The 23,270-nt window shown below is 43.9% G+C and overlaps 1 protein-coding gene across 2 annotated transcripts in view; it reads right to left on the reverse strand.

Annotated features, from left to right (window-relative positions):
* Nucleotides 1-23,270, reverse strand: part of SCFD2 (sec1 family domain containing 2) — a 555,742-nt gene that overhangs the window by 67,348 nt on the left and 465,124 nt on the right. The window contains exon 6 of one of the 2 annotated variants that reach the window (XM_056558002.1): nucleotides 20,982-21,127. In XM_056558002.1, coding sequence (XP_056413977.1) covers nucleotides 20,982-21,127 — 146 coding nt within the window. Of the gene's footprint in view, nucleotides 1-20,981; nucleotides 21,128-23,270 lie in introns of those variants that run through there. The other variant, XR_008888884.1, reaches the window with a different exon arrangement.

A 23,270-nucleotide genomic window follows, 5' to 3' on the forward strand; every position in this document is an offset into this window, starting at 1 on the left:
CCATAGCAACCAATCAGATCGCTTCTTTCATTTTGCAGAGGCCTTGTTAAAAATGAAAGAAGCGATCTGATTGGTTGCTATGGGCAACTGGGCAACTTTTCCTTTGCACAGGTTTTGATAAATCTCCCTCTGTGTATTTTATTTTGTAGTCTCTATATAAATCCATTCTACACAACAATTACTATGTATAACATGGCACAATATACAAACTGCGCTCATTTGCCTTTGTGGGATTAATTTTTCAGAAAGCCATGCTTCATATCTTTGAATCCTGAAAATCATGTATCCTTGAATATTATCCTTGAACGTTAAAAAAAAATAAAAAATCTCTCGCCAGATTAAGCCAACAAATGTTAAATGAAAATAACTCTGAAATAATAGAAATAGAGATGCAGATGGGGCTTTACAAAGAACTAAGAAGATGATTCCCATTTATTACTAGCAGATCCTCCTGTAATCTAACACAGTTCATGAATGTTATTTCTCATGGTCTCCCCACTCCAAGTATCCCAGGGATTTTGTAACCAAAGGCTTAAATTTTTGGGCCCCATTAGAAATGATCAGTATATAAAAGGTTAATGTTAGGTTCACTTAAACAACAATCATTTTAAATGGATTTCCCAGTTAAACAATTGCTTTTTCTTTTTTTAAGCATTTCCAACAATAAACTGATCACAGAATATCTTGCCCGAGCAATCAGCTATAATTTGCTGCCTCTACAGGGGAAGCAGGGAATTACACTGTTGCTATTAAAAGTCATATGTGTTAACCCCTTAAGGACGGAGGGTTTTTCAGTTTTTGCATTTCCGTTTTTTCCTCATCACCTTCTAAAAATAATAACACTTTCAATTTTGCACCTAAAAATCCATATGATGGCTTATTTTTTGTGCCACCAATTCAACTTTGCAATGACATCAGTCATTTTACCCCAAAATCTACGGCAAAATGGAAAAAAAATCATTGTGCGACAAAATGTTAGAAAAAATGCCATTTTGTAACATTTTGTAACTTTTGGGGGCTTCTGTTTCTACGCAGTGTATTTTTTGGTAAAAGTGACACCTTATAATTATTCTGTAGGTCCATACGGTAAAAATGATACCCTACTTATATTGGTTTGATTTTGTCGTACTTCTGAAAAAAATCTTAACTAAATGCAGGAAAATTTTTACGTTTAAAATTGTCCTATTTTGACCCCTATAACTTTTTTATTTCTCCATGTACGGCGCGGTATGAGGGATCATTTTTTGCGCCGTGATCTGACGTTTTTATTGGTACCATTTTTGTTTTTATCTGACTTTTTGATCGTTTTTTATTAATTTTTTATGGTATAAAAAGTGACCAAAAATACGCTATTTCGGACTTTGGAATTTTTTTTGAGCGTACGCCATTGACCGTGCGGTTTAATTAACGATTTATTTTTATAGTTCGGACATTTACGCACATGGCGATAGCACATATGTTTATTTTTATTTAAACCTTTTTTTTTATTGGGAAAAGAGGGGGGGGGGGGTGATTCAAACTTTTAGGATGCCGTGCAAATGCCGAGGGGGGTCCCGGGTCGGCGATCGCAGAAAATCGCATGTCAATTCAGACATGCGATTTTCTCCTATTCCAGGCTGATCGGGTCTCTGGTCACCCGATCACCCAGAAAATTGTGATGATCTGACCTGTCAGTGACAGCCCAGATCATCCTGAAGGGTAGGAGTGAAGTCGCAATGCTGCGATTTCCTCCTGTCCCCTGCCATTGGTCAAAATTGATTCTGACCAATGGCAGAGCAGGACAGTGGGTTGCCATGGCAACCCTCATTCTGCCCACCCCTGGATGTTGAGGGGATCGTGGGAAGATAAATTTCACCTTTTTTTTTTGCAATGTTATAGCCCTCATAGGGAACTATAACATGCAGTACATTGATTCAATACACTGATCACTGCCATTGCATTCAATGGCAGGGATCAGTGTTATCGGCGGTTGATTGCTCAAGCCTGGATTTCAGGCTTGTTGCAATCAATCGCTGATCGGACACGCAGGAGGGAGGTAAGGCACCCTTCTGCTGCGTCCTAGCTGATCGGGACATCGCGATTTTACCGCGATGGTCCCGATCAGCCCGACTAAGCTGCCGTGAAGCTTTTACTTTCACTTTAGATGCGGCGATCAACTTTGACCGCCGTGTCTAAAGAGTTAATGCCGGACATCAGCCCGATCGGCGATGTCTGGCATTAGCCACAGGTCCTGGTTGCTTATAGCAACCGGGACCCACGGGGCATGATGCACGCTCACCTGCTGAGCGCACGTCATTCCTCAGGAGACGCTTATGGACGTTCATAAACATCCATATGCGTTAAGGGGTTAAATGTGTATTGTATATTTATTTGCAGTAAATAATTTTTCTGACTAAAATGGTCCAAACAGGACATCGAGAAATGCGTTTTGAAAAGCATTTAACCCCCTTAAAAAGTACATGTAAAAGTACCAAATAAACTTTTTTATTAAGTTTTTATTAAGTTTTATTTGGTGACAGGTACTCTTTAACACGTTAACGACCATGGGCGTGTACACATGTCCAGGGGGGATGCATGTTCCCGCACCTGAACGAGTATACACGTCCATGGTTCTCGTGGGTACTACCTAGTGTACCCACAAGATCATGGCAGGGACTCGGCTGTAACACACAGCTGGGACCCTGCCGAGATCGAAGTAAACTTCTGTCCCATCAGTTTAACCCTTACAGCCACAGTCAGAAGTGACCGCGGCCTGTAAGTGTTTTGACAGAGGGAGGGAGCTCCCTCTGTCTTCCCTGCAGCACCTTGCAGCACGATCACGGGGTGCTGTGTGTAATCCCCAGAGGGCGGGGGCCTGCTGCACTGCCGGGACCAAAGTAAACTTGGACAGCTGTTTTCACAAATGACAGGTACACTTTAAACAGTTGCTGCAAGGTAGAAAGGCTTCAGGCCATTCTTCCCTACATAAATATGAAAATAACTATATTTGGTATACTTTCGGTGCAGTGGATAATTTGGCGCTGTGATGACTCGCTCCTGCAGACAGGTGCGGTTCGAGTATAGAGGCACGGAAACATGACTTTTCAAATCAAAGTTCAGTGTTTTATTCACACTTGGCAAACAGCAAACATTCTTAAATGAAGATCAAAGAAAAAGTAACAAAAGTCCACCTGCGTTCCTTAGGTGTTTGTTCACATCTGAGTCCATGCAATGGGGCATCAAGCACGTCTTTTTCAAGCCTCCAGGCACTCTTCTGCTCACCAGCTTCCACACTCCACAAGGAAGTTCTCAAAACTCAGCTCTCTGGCAGTGTGAGCTGCAACATACAAATCCCCCTCAGCTGGTGGAGTAGCCTGCCTTTAAGGCCAACAAAAGGCGGCTTGAATTGTGGGGAATTGCCCCCACCCAACACTTGACCATTCCCAGTAAGAGCCATCCCGGATTGGCTTTACAGCCGTACTACAGCAACAGTGTCAGTCTGCATAGGACAATGGACAATTATCGGCTCTTTACCAAGGCCAGGAGCCTTGGTGACACATACCGTACATCAACCACATTGCCCTTCACCTTCTCACATCCCCCCCCCCCTTTGTTCAAGAGATGAAACTTACTCCCCAACAGATAATAGCGTAGAGACTCAAGTGCCCAATTAATGACCAGGCACTCTCTCTCCACTATACTATACCTGGTCTCAGCTGGGGTCAGTTTGTGGCTGAGGAAAAACAATGGGATTCTCTTCCCCACTGACTTCCTGGGAGAGAACAGCACCGAGACCTACCTCAGAGGCATCGGTCTGTACCACAAAATGCCTGCTCTGGAAAACGCCTGCTCAGCCGGTTCGTTCCAACAAACTATTACAGACTTGCGTCCCTTCAGGAGGTCTATTAAGGGTGCAGCAACCGTAGCAAAATGGGGAATGAATCTCATATAGTAACCCACCAGAAACTATTTCACCTGTCGGGTAGTGACAGGTCGTGACCAATTCCGGATAGCCTCTATTTTGTTTACCTGGGGTTTAACAACTCCATGCCCAATGACATACTCCAGGTATTTGGTCTCTTCTAACCCTATGGCACATTTTTTGGTATTAGCAGTTAACCCGGCCTTCCTAAGGGAGTCTACCACTGCCTTCAGTTTTGGAAGGTGACTTTCCCAGTCTGTACTGTGAATGATGATATCGTCCAGATAGGCTGAGGAATACCGACGATGTGTCCGGCGTACAATATCCATTAGCCTTTGAAATGTACTGGGAGCGCCATGTAGACCAAAGGGTAACACCTTGTACTGGAATAAACCTTCTGGTGTGACAAAGGCTGTTTTCTCTTAAGCAGCCTTCTAGCACCCTTTTGTGAGGTCCAAAACAGAAAAATACCGAGCCCATCAACTCGGGTCATGGGATATGCATCAAACTTGGAAACCTCATTAAGTTTGCGGAAATCGTTACAGAACCGCAACGTACCATCTGGCTTGGGTATTAAGACTATCGGACTGGCCCACTCACTCTTCAACTCCTTGATAACATCTAATTTTAACATCTGTTGTACTTCCGAGATGGCTTGTCGCCGCGACTCAGGTACCCGGTATGGTTTCAACCGTATTTTTTACTTGGGGTTCAGTGACAATGTCAAGGCGGATGACAGAAGTATGTCCAGAAAGGTCTGAGAACACATCGGTGTTCCTACTGATGAACTCCCTGGCCTCCTGAGTCTGTGCAGAAGAAAGGTTGCCAGCAATTTCCACTGTGGCAACGGCTTCCCTTGCACCAGACTGAGGGACGGGAAACTCCACCCCTAACAAACCTGGTCGGGGGCTGTCATCCCCACTAGTCTCCCTATCTTTTTTACATGGTACACTTGCTCTGGCTTCCTCTGCCCGGGCTGGTGTACCCTGTACGTCACCTCCCCTACCTTTTCGATCACTTCGTAGGGACCTTGCCACCTAGCCAGAAACTTACTTTCAACCGTTGGTACCAGAACCAAAGCCTGATCCCCCGATTAAAATTACGAACCCGAGCTTGGCGATTATAGACTCTACTCTGGGCTCGCTGAGCTCCCTTCATATGTTCCCTAACTAAGGGCAACACTGTTTCCATCCGCTACTGCAACTTTTGTGCGGCGTGGGCTGTTGTTCCCGTGCCTCTTTGGCTATGTTTAACAGACCACGCAGATGTCTGCCGTACAGTAGTTCAAAGGGCGAAAACCCAGTAGAGGCATGAGGCACTTCTCGCACTGCGAACATGAGATAGGGCAGCAAAAGATCCCAATTCTTCCCATCTCTAGCCACCACCCGCTTTAACATAGCTTTTAATGTTTGATTAAACCTTTCTACCAGGTTGTCCATCTGTGGGTGGTACATGGAAGGTCCATAGCTGTCTTACCTGCAGTAGCTTACTGAGCTCTTTCATTACCTTTGACATAAACTGGGTGCCCTGGTCAGTCAACACCTCTTTAGGTAAGCCCACTCAAGAAAACATCTCCATTAGCTCCTTAGCTAGGAGTTTGGCCGAGGTATGTCGCAGAGGTATCGCCCGGGATACCGAGTCGCATAGTCCAGGACTACCAGGATGTGTTGGTGCCCCTAGAGGATTTCGGCAACCAGCCTACAAAATCCATAGTGATCCGTTCAAACGGGACCACGATAATCGGGAGGGGGACCAGGGGACTACGGTAATATGGCTGGGGGCTAGTTATTTGGCATGATGGGCAAGATTCACAATACCATCCGACCTCCTTATACACGCTGGGCCAGTAAAAACGCTGCAAAATTCGGTCCTGCGTCCTCCACACCTCCTACCATTACACTCAGTGGAGACGACACCTCCTCTTCCACCGTTGTGGTGGTCACCCCAACAGCTGTCCCTTCTGACTCAGGTTCCTAGGGTCACCCCTTGAGTATGGCCATTCTATTGGGGACACCCCTGCCTCATGGGTTTGGGGGACTCCTGTCTGATGCCACAAAGTAACAAACCCTGGAAAGTCTCTCTCAATTATCAAATAATCTGGCAACTTCATGGCAACGGCCATCTCATGAGTCCACCGGCCGGTCGCCATCAACAAAGTTACCAGGGCAGTAGGATAGTCTTTCAAGTCCCTGTGAATACACACCACCCCCGCTTTTCGGCCTGTATACTCGGTGGGCAGTACCAGGTCAGATCTCACCAGTGTCCCCATGCTACCGTAATCTATTCAGGCACCCACAACACTATCTCCCACCCTCACCTGGCAGAGATGACCAGATTCCGCTGCCCTGGGAACACCGGTAGCACACAGTCTCTGGGCGTACATGTATGGGTGAAGAGCATAGTTCATGTCCATGGGCTCTTCCCGCTGGGGACAGTTGGCCCTAACATGTCTCAGTTTTTGACACACCCAACACAGCAACGGGGTAGGGCCTTTGGGAAACACCTCCCAGGGATTTTTAGGGTTTTCTAGCCACCTGAGCAAGGGTGGGGACCTCCTGGGTTTCACTGCCCCCTCCCGCAGTTTCAGACTATCCTACTGCCCTGGTAACTTCCCAAGTGCATTGTCAGGGGTTACCTGGCCAATCCAGCTTTGGAGGGAATGAGGCAAAGCCCTCCAGAATATATCAGCCAGGTGACAGTCCTGCATAGTGTGGGGACTCATCACCTCTGGCTGCAGCCATTTTTGTAGGCGGTGCAACAGGTCGTAATACTGCGTAATTCACCCCCAGTCTTGCCAAGATCTTACCATTGACGACCTCGTAGTCAACAGCCTGGTCGTCGGGCAAGTCAAAGTATGCCTGCTGGGGTCCAGATGTCAGCCCACTGTTCTCGGGGTAACTTCTCCCTCATGGCCACTTTCTCAAAGAATGTCAGGTAGGTCTCGACGTCATCCGAGGTTGTCATCTTGGGGATCACCAACCGTACAGCTTTCCGGGCGTCACGGGCGTTTCGGGTTATCAATGCTGCTTGTAGTGCCATTACATGCTGTAGTAACAGCTGGTTGGTTTCCTGCTGTTGCTTGTTGGACTCCTGCTGTTGCTTGTTGGACTCCTACTGGTGCTTGTTAGTTTCCTGCTGAAGCCTGCTGGTCTCCCACTGTTGCAAGTTGGCCATAAGTGCTTTTATAACAGCCTCCATTTTGGCAACACTGCGGTCACTGGAACACTGCTTTGCCTTGACTCACTGGAGAAAACACTCCCGCCGTACTGACAGTCACTTGTCGGCAGGATCGTTGCCCCTAGCAACAACTCTGACGGGCTGTCCCAGGCTTGGTTCTTAGCAACAGCGTGCTGCAACTCAATCGCTGACCTCACTGCGTTGCCCGCATCCTGCACCAAATGTGATGACTCGCTCTTGCAGACAGATGCAGTTGCAGTATAGAGGCACGGAAACAGGACTTTTCAAACCAAAGTTCAGTGTTCTATTTTCACACTTGGCAAACAGCCTTAAATGCAGATCAAAGAAAAAGTAACAAAAGTCCACCTGCGTTCCTTAGGTGTTTGTTCACACCTGAGTCCATGCCATGCGGCATCAAGCAAGTCTTTTCCAAGCCTCCAGGCACTCTGCTGACCAGCTTCCACACTCCACAAGGAAGATCTCAAAACTCAGCTCTCTGGAAGTGTGAGCTGCAACATGCAAATCCCCCTCAGCTGGTGGAGCAGCTTACCCTTAAGGTCAACAAAATGTTGCCTGGATTGTGGGGAATGGCCCCCACCCAACACTTGACCATTCCCAGTAAGAGCCGTCCCGGATTGGCTTTCCAGCCATATTACAGCAACGGTGTCAGTCTTCATCGCAGCACAGACACTGGACAATTATCGGCTCTTACTTCACCAAGGCCAGGAGCCTTGGTGACACATACTGACCATCAACCACAATGCCCTTCAACTTCTCATTGCGCACACGGAAAAAATGAAAATTCTACATTACATAAAAAATTAATGACTGTACACACAACTAGAGAACCTAGTAACAATTAAAATCACTCAGAAAAAACAAACCCAAAACATTCCTAAGGGCCAGAAGTGAAGGGACCATCTATTTTATGGTCAGCAATTTTTCTGACAGCATTCTTTTTTCCGTAGGAATCCTTAATGAATTATGTCCCTCTTGTGGGGTTTTATTTGATCTCGGTTGGTTTTGTGGATTTTTCGGCACATTATGTCACATATAGGGGCAGCCCTGGCACACACATGACGCAGAACAGCATGTGACAAAAACACCCAATAAACTGTTGGAAAGAGCTTAGTAAATGAGGGCCATTGTCTCTGGCTGCATGGAATTATAGTAAGTACAGAGACAACAGTAAAATAAACAGGACAAAGCCACATGTAGTAGACAGATGTAGCAGAAGCACATTACACTGTATTGTAAATTGGCATCATAGGTTCAAAGGCTGAAGAAAAAAATCCTGGACTGTACCCTTTATATCTATGGCTCTTTATACTACAGATCACTGAACCTATGGATCTCTGATCATTCACAGAATTATTCCGAAATGTTTATAAGTCTGTTTCATGGTTCATGTACACACAAAAGTGGGCATGGGGTTTGGAGGAGATATGGAGTTATCAAAACCTGAAAAGTTGCCGAGTTGTCCATAGCAACCAATCAGATCAATTCTTTATTTTTCAGAGGCCTTTTCAAAAATGAAAGAAGTGATCTGATTGGTTCCTATGGGCAACTCAGCAACTATTCCTCTAAAAAGTTTTGATAAATCTCCTCCAGGGTCCCTATGTACTAGAACCTGGAGTATAAGGGACAAACCTGTAGGCACACAATCAGATTGCTTATTTTTTTGTTGCTATGGGCAACTGCACCACTTTTCCTCTACACAAGTCTTGGTAAATCCCCCCCACCATGACATTACTATGTACATAATCCCTGTAATGTGACAACACTTTGTGTATGAACCTTGTACTGTAACTTCACTGTACACATTATTCCTGTACTGTAACATCCCTGTATGTATTATACCTGTACTGTGACATCTCTGTGTGTATTATCCCTGTACTGTGACATCTCTGTGTGTATTATCCCTGCAATGTGACATCACTGTGTGTATTATCCCTGTACTGTGACATCACTGTGTATTATCCCTGTACTGTGACATCACTGTGTATTATCCCTGTACTGTGACATCACTGTGTGTATTATCCCTGTACTGTGACATCACTGTGTATTATCCCTCTACTGTGACATCACTGTGTATTATCCCTGTACTGTGACATCACTGTGTGTATTATCCCTGTACTGTGACATCACTGTGTATTATCCCTGTACTGTGACATCACTGTGTGTATTATCCCTCTACTGTCACATCACTGTGTATTATCCCTGTACTGTGACATCACTGTGTATTATCCCTGTACTGTGACATCACTGTGTGTATTATCCCTCTACTGTGACATCACTGTGTATTATCCCTGTACTGTGACATCACTGTGTATTATCCCTGTACTGTGACATCACTGTGTGTATTATCCCTGTACTTTGACATTACTGTGTACATTATCCCTGTACTGTGATATCATTATGTACACTATCCCTGTAATGTGACATCAATGTACACATTATCCCTGTACTGTGACATCACTGTGTATATTATCCCTGTACTGTGACATCACTGTGTATATTATCCATGTACTGTGACATCACTGTGTATATTATCCCTGTACTGTGATTTCACTATGTACACTATCCCTGTAATGTGACATTGCTGTGTATATTATCCCTGTACTGTGACATTACTGTGTACATTATCCCTGTAATGTGACATCACTGTGCACATTATCCCTGTACTGTGACATTACTGTGTTCATTATCCCTGTAATGTGACATCACTGTGCACATTATCCCTGTACTGTGACATCACTGTGTGTATTATCCCTGTACTGTGACATCACTGTTTATTAACCCTGTACTGTGACATCACTGTGTATTATCCCTGTACTTTGACATTACTGTGTACATTATCCCTGTACTGTGATATCATTATGTACACTATCCCTGTAATGTGACATCACTGTGTATATTATTCCTGTACTGTGAGATCACTGTGTATATTATCCCTGTACTGTGACATTACTGTGTACATTATCCCTGTACTGTGACATCACTGTGTATATTATCCCTGTACTGTGAGATCACTATGTACATTATCCCTGTACTGTGACATCAATGTACACATTATCCCTGTACTGTGACATCACTGTGTACACTATCCCTGTAATGTGACATTGCTGTGTATATTATCCCTGTACTGTGACATCACTGTGTACATTATCCCCGTACTGTGACATCACTGTGTACATTATCCCTGTAATGTGACATTGCTGTGTATATTACCATGTGTTCTAACGTCTCTGTGTGCATTGTCCTACTACTGTGATGTCACTCTGTACCATATTCCTTTACTGTGACGTTACTGTGTATATTATCCCTGTACTGAGACATTGTTGTGTATATTATCCATGTGTTTTAACTACTCTGTCTGCACTATCCTACTACTAAGACATCACTCAATACATTATTCCAAGTGCACTCCTATGCATCATCCCTGTGATTAGTCAGTGTAAAATAATCCGAACCTTTTCATATTCTGAACTTGCTGCTGAAGCTGGTCATGGAAAAGTGGGGTCCCACAACAGGTTTTGTGTACCCATGGTTACCTGTTATACTCCTGACACAGTACAGTATATGCGAACAAAATTAATTTAAAAGTCCCAAAAGTTAACTAAATTAAATAGAGCAGAGTGACCAAGGGTCTGAAAGGGGTTAATAAGTATGACAAAACAAAGGGTGCTTTGAAAAATGTGAACCCTCCCAGAAATCTAAGCAGGCAGAGTAAGGCCTTATTTTGTGTACATTTGTGCGGGGAGCCGTCTTTGATGTTGATTGAAGGTCCTCCTAGCACATGTGCTTAGCATCCAGCCAACACAAGGCGACTGCCTGGAAGTCTGTGTAATAGAGCATTCCCGGGCCGGCCTCAAACCCTGGCACGCAATATTTAAAAGAATCAACCTCGCTGCGTTTGAAATTCTGAATTCAAGCACCATCTGTTTAATATCCCTTCCCTGCCAGTGTTCAGCATAAATAAAACCGTGAAAGCACTGGCTATATGGCGTATGTGAACGTATAGTATCAACTAGCCATAGATACAGATATAAAGTACAAAGAAGATCCGATCAATGCATACTGCAGATGCTGAGAGGATTCACTATAGACAAGAATAGTTCTCCTCTAGCACCAGCATAGAGACACATATTTTTATGCTTGAGCTCACCCTCACAATACCTTTGTACTTTACAGGAAGGGAAGACAAATTGAATGGCCACATTTATTTGGATACGGGAAGTAAGAAATATCATTATGTGTATGCCTTTCAATGGGCTGCAGGTGTGTCCTACAGTATTCACTTCCAGATAGCAGCCAACAATGGCCACTAGAGATGGGCAAATTTACAGTAAATTCAATTCGTCACGAACTTCTCGGCTCGGCAGTTGATGACTTTATCCTGCATCAATTAGTTCAGCTTTCAGGTGCTCCGGTGGGCTGGAAAAGGTGGATACAGTCCTAGGAAAGAGTCTCCTAGGACTGTATCCACCTTTTCCAGCCCACCGGAGCACCTGAAAGCTGAACTAATTTATGCAGGATAAGTCATCAACTGCCGAGCCGAGAAGTTCGTGACGAATCAAATCTACTGTAAGTTCACTCATCTCTAATGGCCACTTCAAAACCAAGGAGCCCAGACCTTTCAACAAGAAATCCATCCCCACCTTGGTTCTCATAGAGAAGACTGAGGCACTATTTACTGGGGCAATTGTAAAAGGTGCAAAAAGAAAAGAGATTGTTCAAAACATTATTGTCTATATAATACTACATACAACAAAGTGTTTAATAGTTGGCGCAACATAAATGAAAAGTTTGGAGTCACTATGAAATCTTCCTGTTTTTATCATATTAAAAAGTGAAATAATTTAGTGCAACTGTGCCAATTTCAAAAAGAGTATGTGGCTTAGCACTAAAGAGGTGCGGCCTATGCGCCTGCCAGATTTACCACAATTTAGCCTTGCGAGCTGGCGTAGATTTCAAAGTACAGCGCAGCGTAGGGTGCACCACTCCATAAATCTGTCAGAACTGAATGTGTGATGGGCCGGTCATAGGGAATCCCCCCTTATTCATATCCCTATTATAGGTGATACATGTAAGATTGCAGGGGGCTGGCTATGCAAGGGGCTGACCATGATTAAGACTTGTTAACAAGTCGAAACGCGTTGGTGCGTTTCGTTTGTGATTTTAGTCACATTTTTTCTTCCTATGTTGGATTTTAAAATGATACAATAAAGCTACGAACTTTTATCCAGTCTTGGGAGCCGGATTTTCCTTTCTCCCTTGCTCATTTGTTGTACCTGGGAACACGGCCCTTGTGTAATCCGTGGCTTCAGCTGGAGGGTGTGCTGAGTTCATCGTGATCTGGGTCTGCATGCTGCCAATGGTGAGCTGAACCTTTGCTTTTTTATCTGGACGCTGGCTGCATGGTACCTGACTATGTTCATCAGTCCTATAGACCAGTGGTCTTCAACCTGCGGACCTCCAGATGTTGCAAAACTACAACTCCCAGCATGCCCGGACAGCCATCGGCTGTCCGGGCATGCTGGGAGTTGTAGTTTTGAAACATCTGGACGTCTGCAGGTTGAAGACCACTGCTATAGACAGTGAAAGAAGAAGCATTTGGTATGCCTGACCACCGCTACATTCCAGTGGGGGACTGGGGATCTCTGTTCTTGTGAATGGTGGCACTCACAGAAGTTATATATGGATCGGTGATTAATTTGTTTGTGGGACAACCCCTTTAACAGTAATAAAGAAAGGACATCTACTTCTCCTTCCTCATGGATTCACTTAAGACTTTGGTTAAAAAATGCAAAAATTGCAGTGGCAGTTATCCAAAAAGTGCCATAGAAAATCCTGTGCAAAAACCTAGCCTTAGAGTGTACGAGGTGGTTATGATCAGGACATGTCTGCACTCTCTGGCAGTAAACAAAAATGTTTCTATTCACTCACATCAAGCAGAGCTCTTTATAATGTTACGGACTGCAGACTAAGTACATTGGATGACTACTCTATTTAGCTTGTTAGTTTTTGAAGATGTTTAGGAAAAAATTCTGATTTGGGTCACCGCTAAACATATTAGCGATACATAGCTGGTCTCATGACTTTTATTTAAAGGGGTTATTCACCATAAAGTGATTTTAGTACACACCTTCCAGACAGTAATGGACATGCTTAGGAAGGATCTGTGCTTTTATTAGGGCTAAATGGCTAGGTTGTGAGATTAACATAACACTGTGGCTAGCTTTTTCTGAACTGGCTATTTCCTGTTGGAAATCCCTCCATCAAACTACAAATCCCATAATACCTTGTTTGTAAGTGTGGGGTCACTTTTCTCCCTCCCACACATCAGCCTCCCCACCCATTGAAGCACAGGTGTGCTGCCTTCTATGCTGTGCAGTGAACAATAGACCAGTGTTTTCTAACCAGGGGGCCTCCAGCGGTTGCAAAACTACAATCCACTACAGATTGATCTCTCTCCCACCCAGCGGTCCCTCCCCACATTGAAGCAGACAGGCTCCCTGTCATCACCTGACTAGTGATGCCATGTCTCAGCCGCACTGCAACCTGGGAAAAGCTGGATAAAGTCATTTTGTATGGTGTTAAAAATAAACATTGTGGCAAAGATCACAGAAGAATTACGAGATCACCATCACACACAGGTACAGACACTATATTATTAACTATACTAACTTTACAGCCCCTGCAGCATAGTCAAATGAACAAAAAAAAATCCTGGACTACCCCTTTAATGTGTACCTTTATATGTATGCTTCATGCCAAACATGACAACCTTCTTTTGACCTAAAAAGAGCTACATGTCCTATAAACCAAGACTTGCTGTAGGCTACTGCTCCATCACAATTCATGGTAAAATAATGGGAATAAAAAGCAATGTATCTCCGGCTCTATCATAGAGATACATGGAGGGGTGTGCTGGCAACCCCTTCGTGCAGTGGTCAACAGTAATCTGTGCGTGGAGTGGGGGTCACTCCGTGCATGGGGAGAGCTGGGGAGGGGCAGGAGATTGCGGGGGCCCAGCAGTCAAACCAACCGTGCGATCAGTCACTTATCCCCTATCCACAGGATAGGTATGTACCAGGGTTCCCCTTTAAGTTTAAAGTATCAGTGATATATTACAAGTCATAGACATGTAAGGATATATCATGTGTGGAACCCAGTTAATAAGAGTACCACAGACTAGCAAACAGAAGAGACTAGTTGAACACTGTGTCCTATCTGCCTATTCCACTCATAAACAGCAACAGCTGGAGGCACACAGGATTTTAAGCGCAGGATTTTATGCAGCAGATTTCAATGTAAACTAAATGAAAGAACACAGGATCAAATCTGCGCAGGATACTGTACGTGTGAATAGACCCTAAAACAAACTGTGTCTACAGGAAATACATGTGTGTTAGCCCTTGGGGGGTGTTGGTAGTGGGGATATTGTTTCGGTAGATGAGGGGTTAATGTTAACCCTATAGTTTGTGACGCCAGGCTGAGGGCTAGTATGCTGAAGTAATTCTCCGGCATATCGCCGCCCTTCCCAGAAACGACAGGTGCATGTAATGAAATGACTGAAGGTCCACAATGTACTTGAACTTGGGTAACTTTACTTAAGTGCTTACGGTACATCCAATGAAGAATGACAGTCTTAGGAATACAGTCTTTATATAGCTCAATGACTGACAATTGTTGCGGACCTTGAAATTAATTAAAGTCTCTGAATTTAGGGTAATTATTGCAGATCCGTCCATATTTAGGGGATAGATAAGGTCCGGTGATCTTGCAGAGTGCGTGGGGATTGATACACAGAATTTAGAAGTTATCGGCCGTCTCCGCAAGGTTCAGTCCTAGACTCACAGATCTCAGCAGCACAGATGCTTCTTGCTTGCTTGCACAGGAACAAGAGAGGACAAGAGAGGACAAGAGAGCGAACAATGGCCGCCGCTCCCTTATATGGGCAGGGGGTGGGGCTAATCTGATTGGTCCGAACATCTGTCAGTTACACAGTGTGATGGGATTAACTACGTCACAAGGACTTCCAAAGGTCCTCAAGCAGAAATACCATAGAGTTCACTTAACCACGTGACCTGCAGGTCCTGCTACGCTATAGACAGGTAATTAACTATTTATAGGGCATTTATATAATATTTACATGCTTCCCAAGTAAGCTAATGGAGCAATAACTATCTGGATGAGAGTTGACTAGGGGTGAACTAGACAATGGGGACCCCGACGTCCTAGGGACTCTGGCTAAGGGGACCCACACACGCTGGTACCGGATAGGATACGGTACCGGGACACCACACATGGTTGTAATGAAGAACAACATAATGATTATAGATTTATAAGACATAACTATAATACTAAAAATACAGCATCACGACGGAAGACTTTTACAAAGTCTTTAATAACTTTCCTGGGAGTTCCAGGACAATATTTAGCATTTTGCTTTACAATCCTATCTCTGCCATTTATCCAAATATTATTTTACTTTCCCACCTGTGCTCTTTTGTTTCCCTACATTTTCTTTGATTGACTTCTATCTCTGATCTTCTGTCAGATAAATCCATGGAGGTTCCTCTGAAGGCAGATGATAGTAGGAATGTCACCCCTGGACTATCTGTTATGAAGGGGAAATTCAGTGTTTTGCATATTTTGTGAAGCTAAATGTGAATGGTAACTTTTCGTCTGACTGCGCCCATATAGTTGTTTCCTAAACTCTATAGGAAGATAAAGCCTCAGCACATAAACAATATTAATACTTGTGCTGGGCAGCTTGCCTGATGAAACAGTTTGGGCCTCACTAATAGAATATAATCTAGCATCATGCACTTAACTGTGGGTATAAGAGAGGCCAAGAAGAGTTGTCATAGGAGATCGCCCAATAATAACTCTAACAGGCTTCACTTAATACAGGCACAGTAGTATTAAAGGGGTTATCCAGGAAAAAACTTTTTTTTATATGTCAACTGGCTCCAGAAAGTTAAACAGATTTGTAAGTTACTTCTATTAAAAAAATCTTAATCCTTTCAGTACTTATGAGCTTTTGAAGTTAAGGTTGTTCTTTTCTGTCTAAATCCTCTCTGATGACACCTGTCTCGGGAAATGCCCAGTTTTGAAGCAAATCCCCATAGCAAACATCTTCTAAACTGGGCGTTTCCTGAGACAGGTGTCATCAGAGAGGATTTAGACAGAAAAGAACAACCTTAACTTCAGAAGCTCATAAGTACTGAAAGGATTAAGATTTTTTAATAGAAGTAATTTACAAATCTGTTTAACTTTCTGGAGCCAGTTGATATATATATATATATATATATATATATATATATATATATAAAAAAGTTTTTTCCTGGAATACCCCTTTAACATATAGCATATACATAGACAGTGGTACAGTTCTTGCGGATTCTAATTTTAGGCACTTTATAGGAAAACTGTCAGCCAGTTCACCCACACAAAACCGATTACACTGGATTATAGTGTGAGTGAACAGGAGTCCATACATGGGTCACTTATTTTTTTTAGGTTTTCTTGCCGCCGAGTTGTCGTCTGCCAACGTTCCAAAATTTTGGCCTTTATTTGCGCTCTGAAGGTGGGTCCCCCACCATCAACCTTGGTTTGGGTTCCAGAGGAACTTGATCGCATATTAATTTTCCGCCTGAGCTCAGCGCTCTGTCTGTAGAGTGAATGCGCTGAAGATTTTATCCAGCTCTTGCTTCCTTATGATGTGAGAGCTGTGCATCGGGAGAGCACTCTGCGCATGCGTCGGTCCCTCGCTACACCCGGAATTCGAGAGTAGTGAGACTTCAGAGAGAGGTATTTCCGGGTGTAGTGAGGGACCGGCACATGCGCAATTACCCTATGCAGAGTGCTCTCCCAACACACATCTCTCACGTCATCAGGACATGAGAGCTGGGTAAAATCTTCAGCGCATGCGCTCTGCAGACAGAGCGCTGCGCTCAGGGGGAAAATTAACATGCAAACAAGTGGGGCAGGCTACGGCCCCTTCCTCCGGAACTCAAATCAAGGCGGGGCACCCGCCTTCAGAGCGCAAATGAAAGCCAAAATGATGGTACTTTAGCGGACGACAACTCGGCAGCAAGAAAACTTAAAAAGTAAGTTACCTGTGTATGGACTCCTGTTCACCCACACTATAACCCAGTGTATTGGGTTTAGTGTGGGTGAGCTGGTTGACCTTTTTCCTTTAAGCTTGCTGGTTTCATATATACAGGTTACAGGCTCAATGTACTGTTGTGGCAATAACTCATTAAAGCTGCATTCACATCAAGATTCTTACACACGGGGACCAGATCCGGCTGGGAGATGTGAAAACCGGGCACTCCCATATCCCAGCAGGACCTGGACCCCATCTCATTCATTTGAATGAGCCGACCGGTGTCAGATAGTGACTCTGGTTGGCTCATCTTTGCCCAATATCCGGTTTTGTGACCAGACTTAAAACCATAGTATCTGTATTAGAGACATACCCTCCTCCAACCCTATTTCCAACAAGGGACAACATTACTCTTACTCACTAGACAGTCACTACAAGGCTGCCAACCCCCACGCTTCACGGCACGGGTCTCCCTGAGTGCACATATTGTACAGTACGTCACGTGTTATAATGTAAGCAGTACAGATGGGTATCTTCCTGGTTATTATGTTTCGTGTTTCATTTTAATCTAGGTTGTTTGTTTTTACAGCGTTTGATCCTTTTGTTTTCCTGTTTGGTTACATTTTATAGACAGACAATTTTTTACATTATACAAACATTAAAATCTGTGTATTTTCATAATAGCCATATGGTATAGCTTCCAACAGTGGACAATTGGCCCATTGTATCAATGTGTGGTCCTAAACTAATCTCCTAATTCACTGATATCCCAGTGATACTAGACATAAAAGAAGCTTGTGTGTATGTAGTCAGTCTCTGATTATCCTGGATCTTATAAGAATCTGTAACTGGGCCCCTAGCCACCATTTGCCATGTATATAGATGGTGCCACCTTTATGTGGCATGAACACCTGGGTGAGACACGTGATGTACTGTACAATATGTGCACTCAGGGAGACCCTCAGCCTTGTATCATTCTATCCCAGAAACATTTTATACTGAACTTCCAAATATTACAATTTTGTGTTTATTTAGTCACACAGAAAGAAAGCTCCGGTTCCACGTGTAAGATCAATTTATTTATAAGGGATTTGACGGCTGCTGAGTTAGCAGAAAACCGCTGACTGAATATGTGAGTGGAAAAAAATAATCTGCATGTACCAAGCAGAAAAGCAAGATATAAAAAAATATAAACTTCAAAAATGAGCTTAGATCTAACACACCCAAGACAAAAAATCCTTCAGATCAGGTGTCTATAGAAATTCATACTCAAGTTTCTATATACTGTGTAGTCCTTATATAGACACATGTCAACAATTTTGTATATACCGTATTTTTTGCCGTATAAGACGCACTTTTTCTTCCCCAAAACTGTGGGGGGGGGGGGGAAGTTGGTGCATCTTATACGGCAAATACACATTAAAACCCTGTCCTATCGCGGCGGTCCCTGCGGCCATCAACGGCCGGGACCCGCAGCTAATTCAGTACATCACCGATCGCGGTGATGCCCTGTATTAACCCTTCAGATGCGGCGATCAAAGCTGACCGCCACGTCTGAAGCGAAAGTGACACTAACCCGGCTGCTCGGTCGGGCTGTTCAGGACCGCCGCGGTGAAATCTCGGCGTCCCGAACAGCATACAGGACAACGGGAGAGACCATACCTGCCTCCTCGGTGTCTGCTCCGTGCCAGGATCCCCTGCATGGCCAGCGCTCTCCTTCGTCATCATCACGTGGTCGCGCACGCCGTCCCGTCATCCAATAGGAGCGGCGTGCATTGCGGCGTGATGGCAGCGATGGAGAGAGAGGATACTGGGCAGCAGAGATGCTCCGGATTGACGGGGACACCCCGGGGATGCGGCAACAGCGATGGAGGGCGACATCCAGGGCAGCAGTGAGGAGCGGTGACGGGTCCGGAGCGGCGGGGACATGTGAGTATTACTTCCTATACCAGTGGTCTTCAACCTGCGGACCTCCAGATGTTGCAAAACTACAACTCCTGGCATGCCCGGACAGCCAATGGCTGTCCGGGCATGCTGGGAGTTGTAGTTTTGCAACATCTGGAGGTCCGCAGGTTGAAGATCACTGTCCTATACTTTACATTGTATTTGATTCAGAATCTTTTTTTTCTAGATTTTCACCCTTTAAAATTGGGTGCGTCTTACGTGCCGGAGCGTCTTATATGGCGAAAAATACGGTACCTCATGTCTAAATTCTGTACAGTACTTCCATTTAGTGACTAGTAAAATCTGAAAAGCTAGTAAACAGCATCAGTTCACTGCCCAGGGTCTTTCCACCACTGGACGGTGGATGCACCAGCCTTGGGCACTGACTTACATGGCATAGAATCAGCTCCATTCTACATATCTGCTTAGACAAGACCGGTTTCAGGAAGCAGGTAGCAGTCTCCTTTGAGCTGGGGGTCTCAGCCCAGCACAGAAAACACAGAAGCTAGCAGCAACAGACAAAATCTGCAACAGGGCCCCATGTGCCATTTATTTAACTGGTCTCTTATGGGACAGATGTGTTTTGGGGCCCCCTTAGGCAGCAGGGCCCGGTACAACTGCTACCTTTGCACCCCTATAGCTACGCCCCTAGCATCAGGGCAGGGAGCATGATCCCAACACACTATGACAGATCAGCCCCTCAGAGACTGTTCCAAGCACGGCTGTGTTTACAACAAATAATTACCCTACCTTCATGGTATGATATGACCATTTCCATGCTGAGTTCAATGGACCAAATCCAATCTACTAGCGACTTTGCTTGCTCCATTTTTAAGAGTATATTATTATTGTGCAGGACTCAAGAACCTGCTGATACATTGATACGCTTCATGAAAATTACACAGGGAAATAACTACTTCTGAATCATAACAATAATGGTAGGGATTAATTGGGGACTGTCTCTTGAAAAAACTTTCAACATGTCCTACATGTCAAAAGTTTTCAATAGTCGGGGTTTGAGGAGAAATCCATGCTAAGTGCGTTCACTCCTGGCTCTGTGCCACGTGACCAAGACAAAGTTACTATGTAAGTTTGTCTCCACCGCATGTAGAGAGAGCAGGCAGCGGAGCGTTCACCCGCACACCCTTCTCCAGACTTATTCTAGAGATTAGTCGTGGTCTGAACACTCCGACCGATCTAAACTTTTGACATTTCTCTAGGACATGCAAATATTTTTTCAAGTGACAGCCACACTTTATCTGTGGTTTAATCTCCAGCATCTGTCTAATTCCTACATTAAATGGGTTATCCAGAAAAATACTTTTTTTTTTTTTATATATGAACTGGCTCCAGAAAGTTAAACAGATTTGTAAATGATAAAAATAGGATATTAGTCCTCAGCTCAATATCAAAAAGATTAATGGGGGATTTGTAAATGACTTCTATTGAAAATCTTAATCCTTTCAGTACTTATGAGCTGCTGAAGTTGAGTTGTTCTTTTCTGTCTAAGTGCTCTCTGATGACACGTGTCTCAGGAACTGTCCAGAGTAGAAGCAAATCCCCATAGCAAACCTCTTCTACTCTCTGCAGTTCCCGAGACAAGCAGAAATGTCAGCAGAGAGCCCTGTTGCCAGACAGAGAAGAAAAACTCAACTTCAGCAGCTGATAATTATTGGAAGGATTAAGATTTTTTTTAACAGATGTAATTTACAAATCTGTTTAACTTTCTGGAGCCAGTTGATATATATATATATATATATATTTAAAAAAAAGTTTTTTCCCTGGAATACCCCTTAAATAAATACAAATGTCTGGAATAAATCTTACTGAAGTACTTACCTGTTGAATATTGCTACCTGGTACATGAACAGAACTGAACAACTTTAAGTGCGAACGTGTCCTGGTAAGATCTCTCAAGGTATCAAATACTTTATCCACCAGAGCTGTAGATTTTTCCAGTGTCAGCTCAGAAGAGGATTCACATCCTGCAAGGAAAAAACAAAGCTCTATTATTCGTTATGCCACCCATTGCTTGGTTCTTTTTAGTTGTATAGACGTTGGGCCAGACTGATTAAAGAATACCTGTAATTTCACAGAAAAAATAATGCTTATGTACTCACTAGGTCATGCAGATGCCTTACATCTTTTTTTATGAGTATGCCTTCTGTATTTGGCTCACAAATGTCTGTTATGCTGCTCAATGATTCTGACATCCACTGCTCAAGAAGGGGCGAGTAGGAGGCATGCACTGAGCCCATCCTCACTCACCATGCATTCACTTCCTCCCTGAGTCTGCTGTCCTGGGTCTCTTTATCCAATCACTGCAGGCTGCTCTGTGTAACCCCCTCCTCTCTGTTTTCAGAAAGGAGTATAATAGACAGGGCAGGAGTGAGCACAGACGAGTAAGTGTCCAGGGAGTGAGAGCATGACTAAGATGATGATGCAGCCGGACAAGGCTATATTCTGGATAGTATGGTGACCAACCCCTTTTTTTTGTAAGTCATGAATTCTATAAAAAGGAGATACATTCTTTATAAAGTATATTAGAAAGGTTAAAGACACTCTTGCAGCGCAGAAGTGGGGCTGAGCCTGGGCCCCATAAGGGAGATTGCAGGGGGTTCCAGAGGTTGGACCCCCCACCATAAGACATTTATTTCCTATCCTGCAGATCGGGGATACATTTCTTAGCACTGGACATTTTTTTTATGTTTTGCCAAGATGTACAACATATAAAAAGATTTTGATTCTGACAGTGCCTATTTAAAGGAAATCTGTCATTAGTGTCACCTGCACTAACCTGTCATACAGGCTTGTAGTGCGGGTGATACTGATCAAAACGATGCCTTCCGTGTCCTGAAATGTCCAGCTGTTCCCCCGTTATTCTTGTTTTTCTTATGTAAATCAAGTCTTTGGGGCATTGGCGGAGCTACGGCTGGTGCTACGGGCACCCCTACGTAATTTTTTGGCCGGGCGGGCGCTCTGCCCAGCTCATTCCTATGCATCACCTCCCTCCCTGCTCGGGCGGTAGGTTTACTCAACGGAGCATGTGCCACTTCACATAGGAAGTAGCTATTGGTACATCTGTGGAAAGTGGGACACATTGTAAAATCAATTCCAGGGGAGTAAAACAAAAATCCTGGCACAAACCGAATGTTGATAAAATTCTTGCACACCAGACAAGTTATACATTTTGGCATTAACCCTTCCTCAGCTGTCTAAGTAAATGCCGAAATGCATCCAGTACCCCACGTCTGTAAAGAAAACACTAAGAATTTAATCAACATTCAGTAAGAGATTTATGTTCTAGAGGCAACTACCAGGCTACAAGTGTGGATAGCGTATGATGACCACCAACCACCAGCCATCTTGTTCGATCTGTTACTGTTCTTGTTACAAGAACTGTGTAACCATCAAGCTTTCTGAACTGTGTAAATATAGTAACCAACAAGTCTGTTGCCTCTTCCCGAGTAAAGTTATGTAGTGCTTCACCGTTTTTTTGTTTTTTTTTGAGGTGGTCATCTTTAGACCCTTTCAATTTGCCAAAGGTTCACCCACTACCCCAACGTTGTCATTTTACATGAACACCAAACCATGATCAATTGCAGCCTCTGACATTGCCCTTAAATTTCACAACACAGTCAAAGAGAGTCCATTTACGCCTGCCTGCTGTATTAACAGCCAAGGAATTAGAGACAGAATTCTTTGCATAGTGATCATTTATTGGCTACACTTCTAACACGTGAATAAATGTACTTCATTCACATGTGCTGTCTCTCATTTCTGGATATTGTGGCTTTGAAAACAGCAGGCAGACATAAATCAACACTCAGACTGTCTTGTGAAATCATATGGGACTACAATGAAATCATAAGGGACTACAATGACCATGGTTTTGTGCAAAAGTAAGGGGGGTCTGGAGGTGACCAGCCCACAGAAGAAATGGTAATGTCAAAGGCTGCCGTGACAATGGCTTTGTGGCTGTTTTCCATCTGGATGTGTTGTGATGTGTTGTCTCATCTGAAGATGATGGTCTAAGTTGGAAAGGGTCATCATTTAATCCTCTCCATCCAATCCATCACTTTACGACAGTACCCTCACAGTTACATGTTACTCCTGGACTCTCACCCA

This window comes from Hyla sarda, chromosome 1 (assembly GCF_029499605.1).
Source record: "Hyla sarda isolate aHylSar1 chromosome 1, aHylSar1.hap1, whole genome shotgun sequence".
NCBI lineage: Eukaryota > Metazoa > Chordata > Amphibia > Anura > Hylidae > Hyla > Hyla sarda.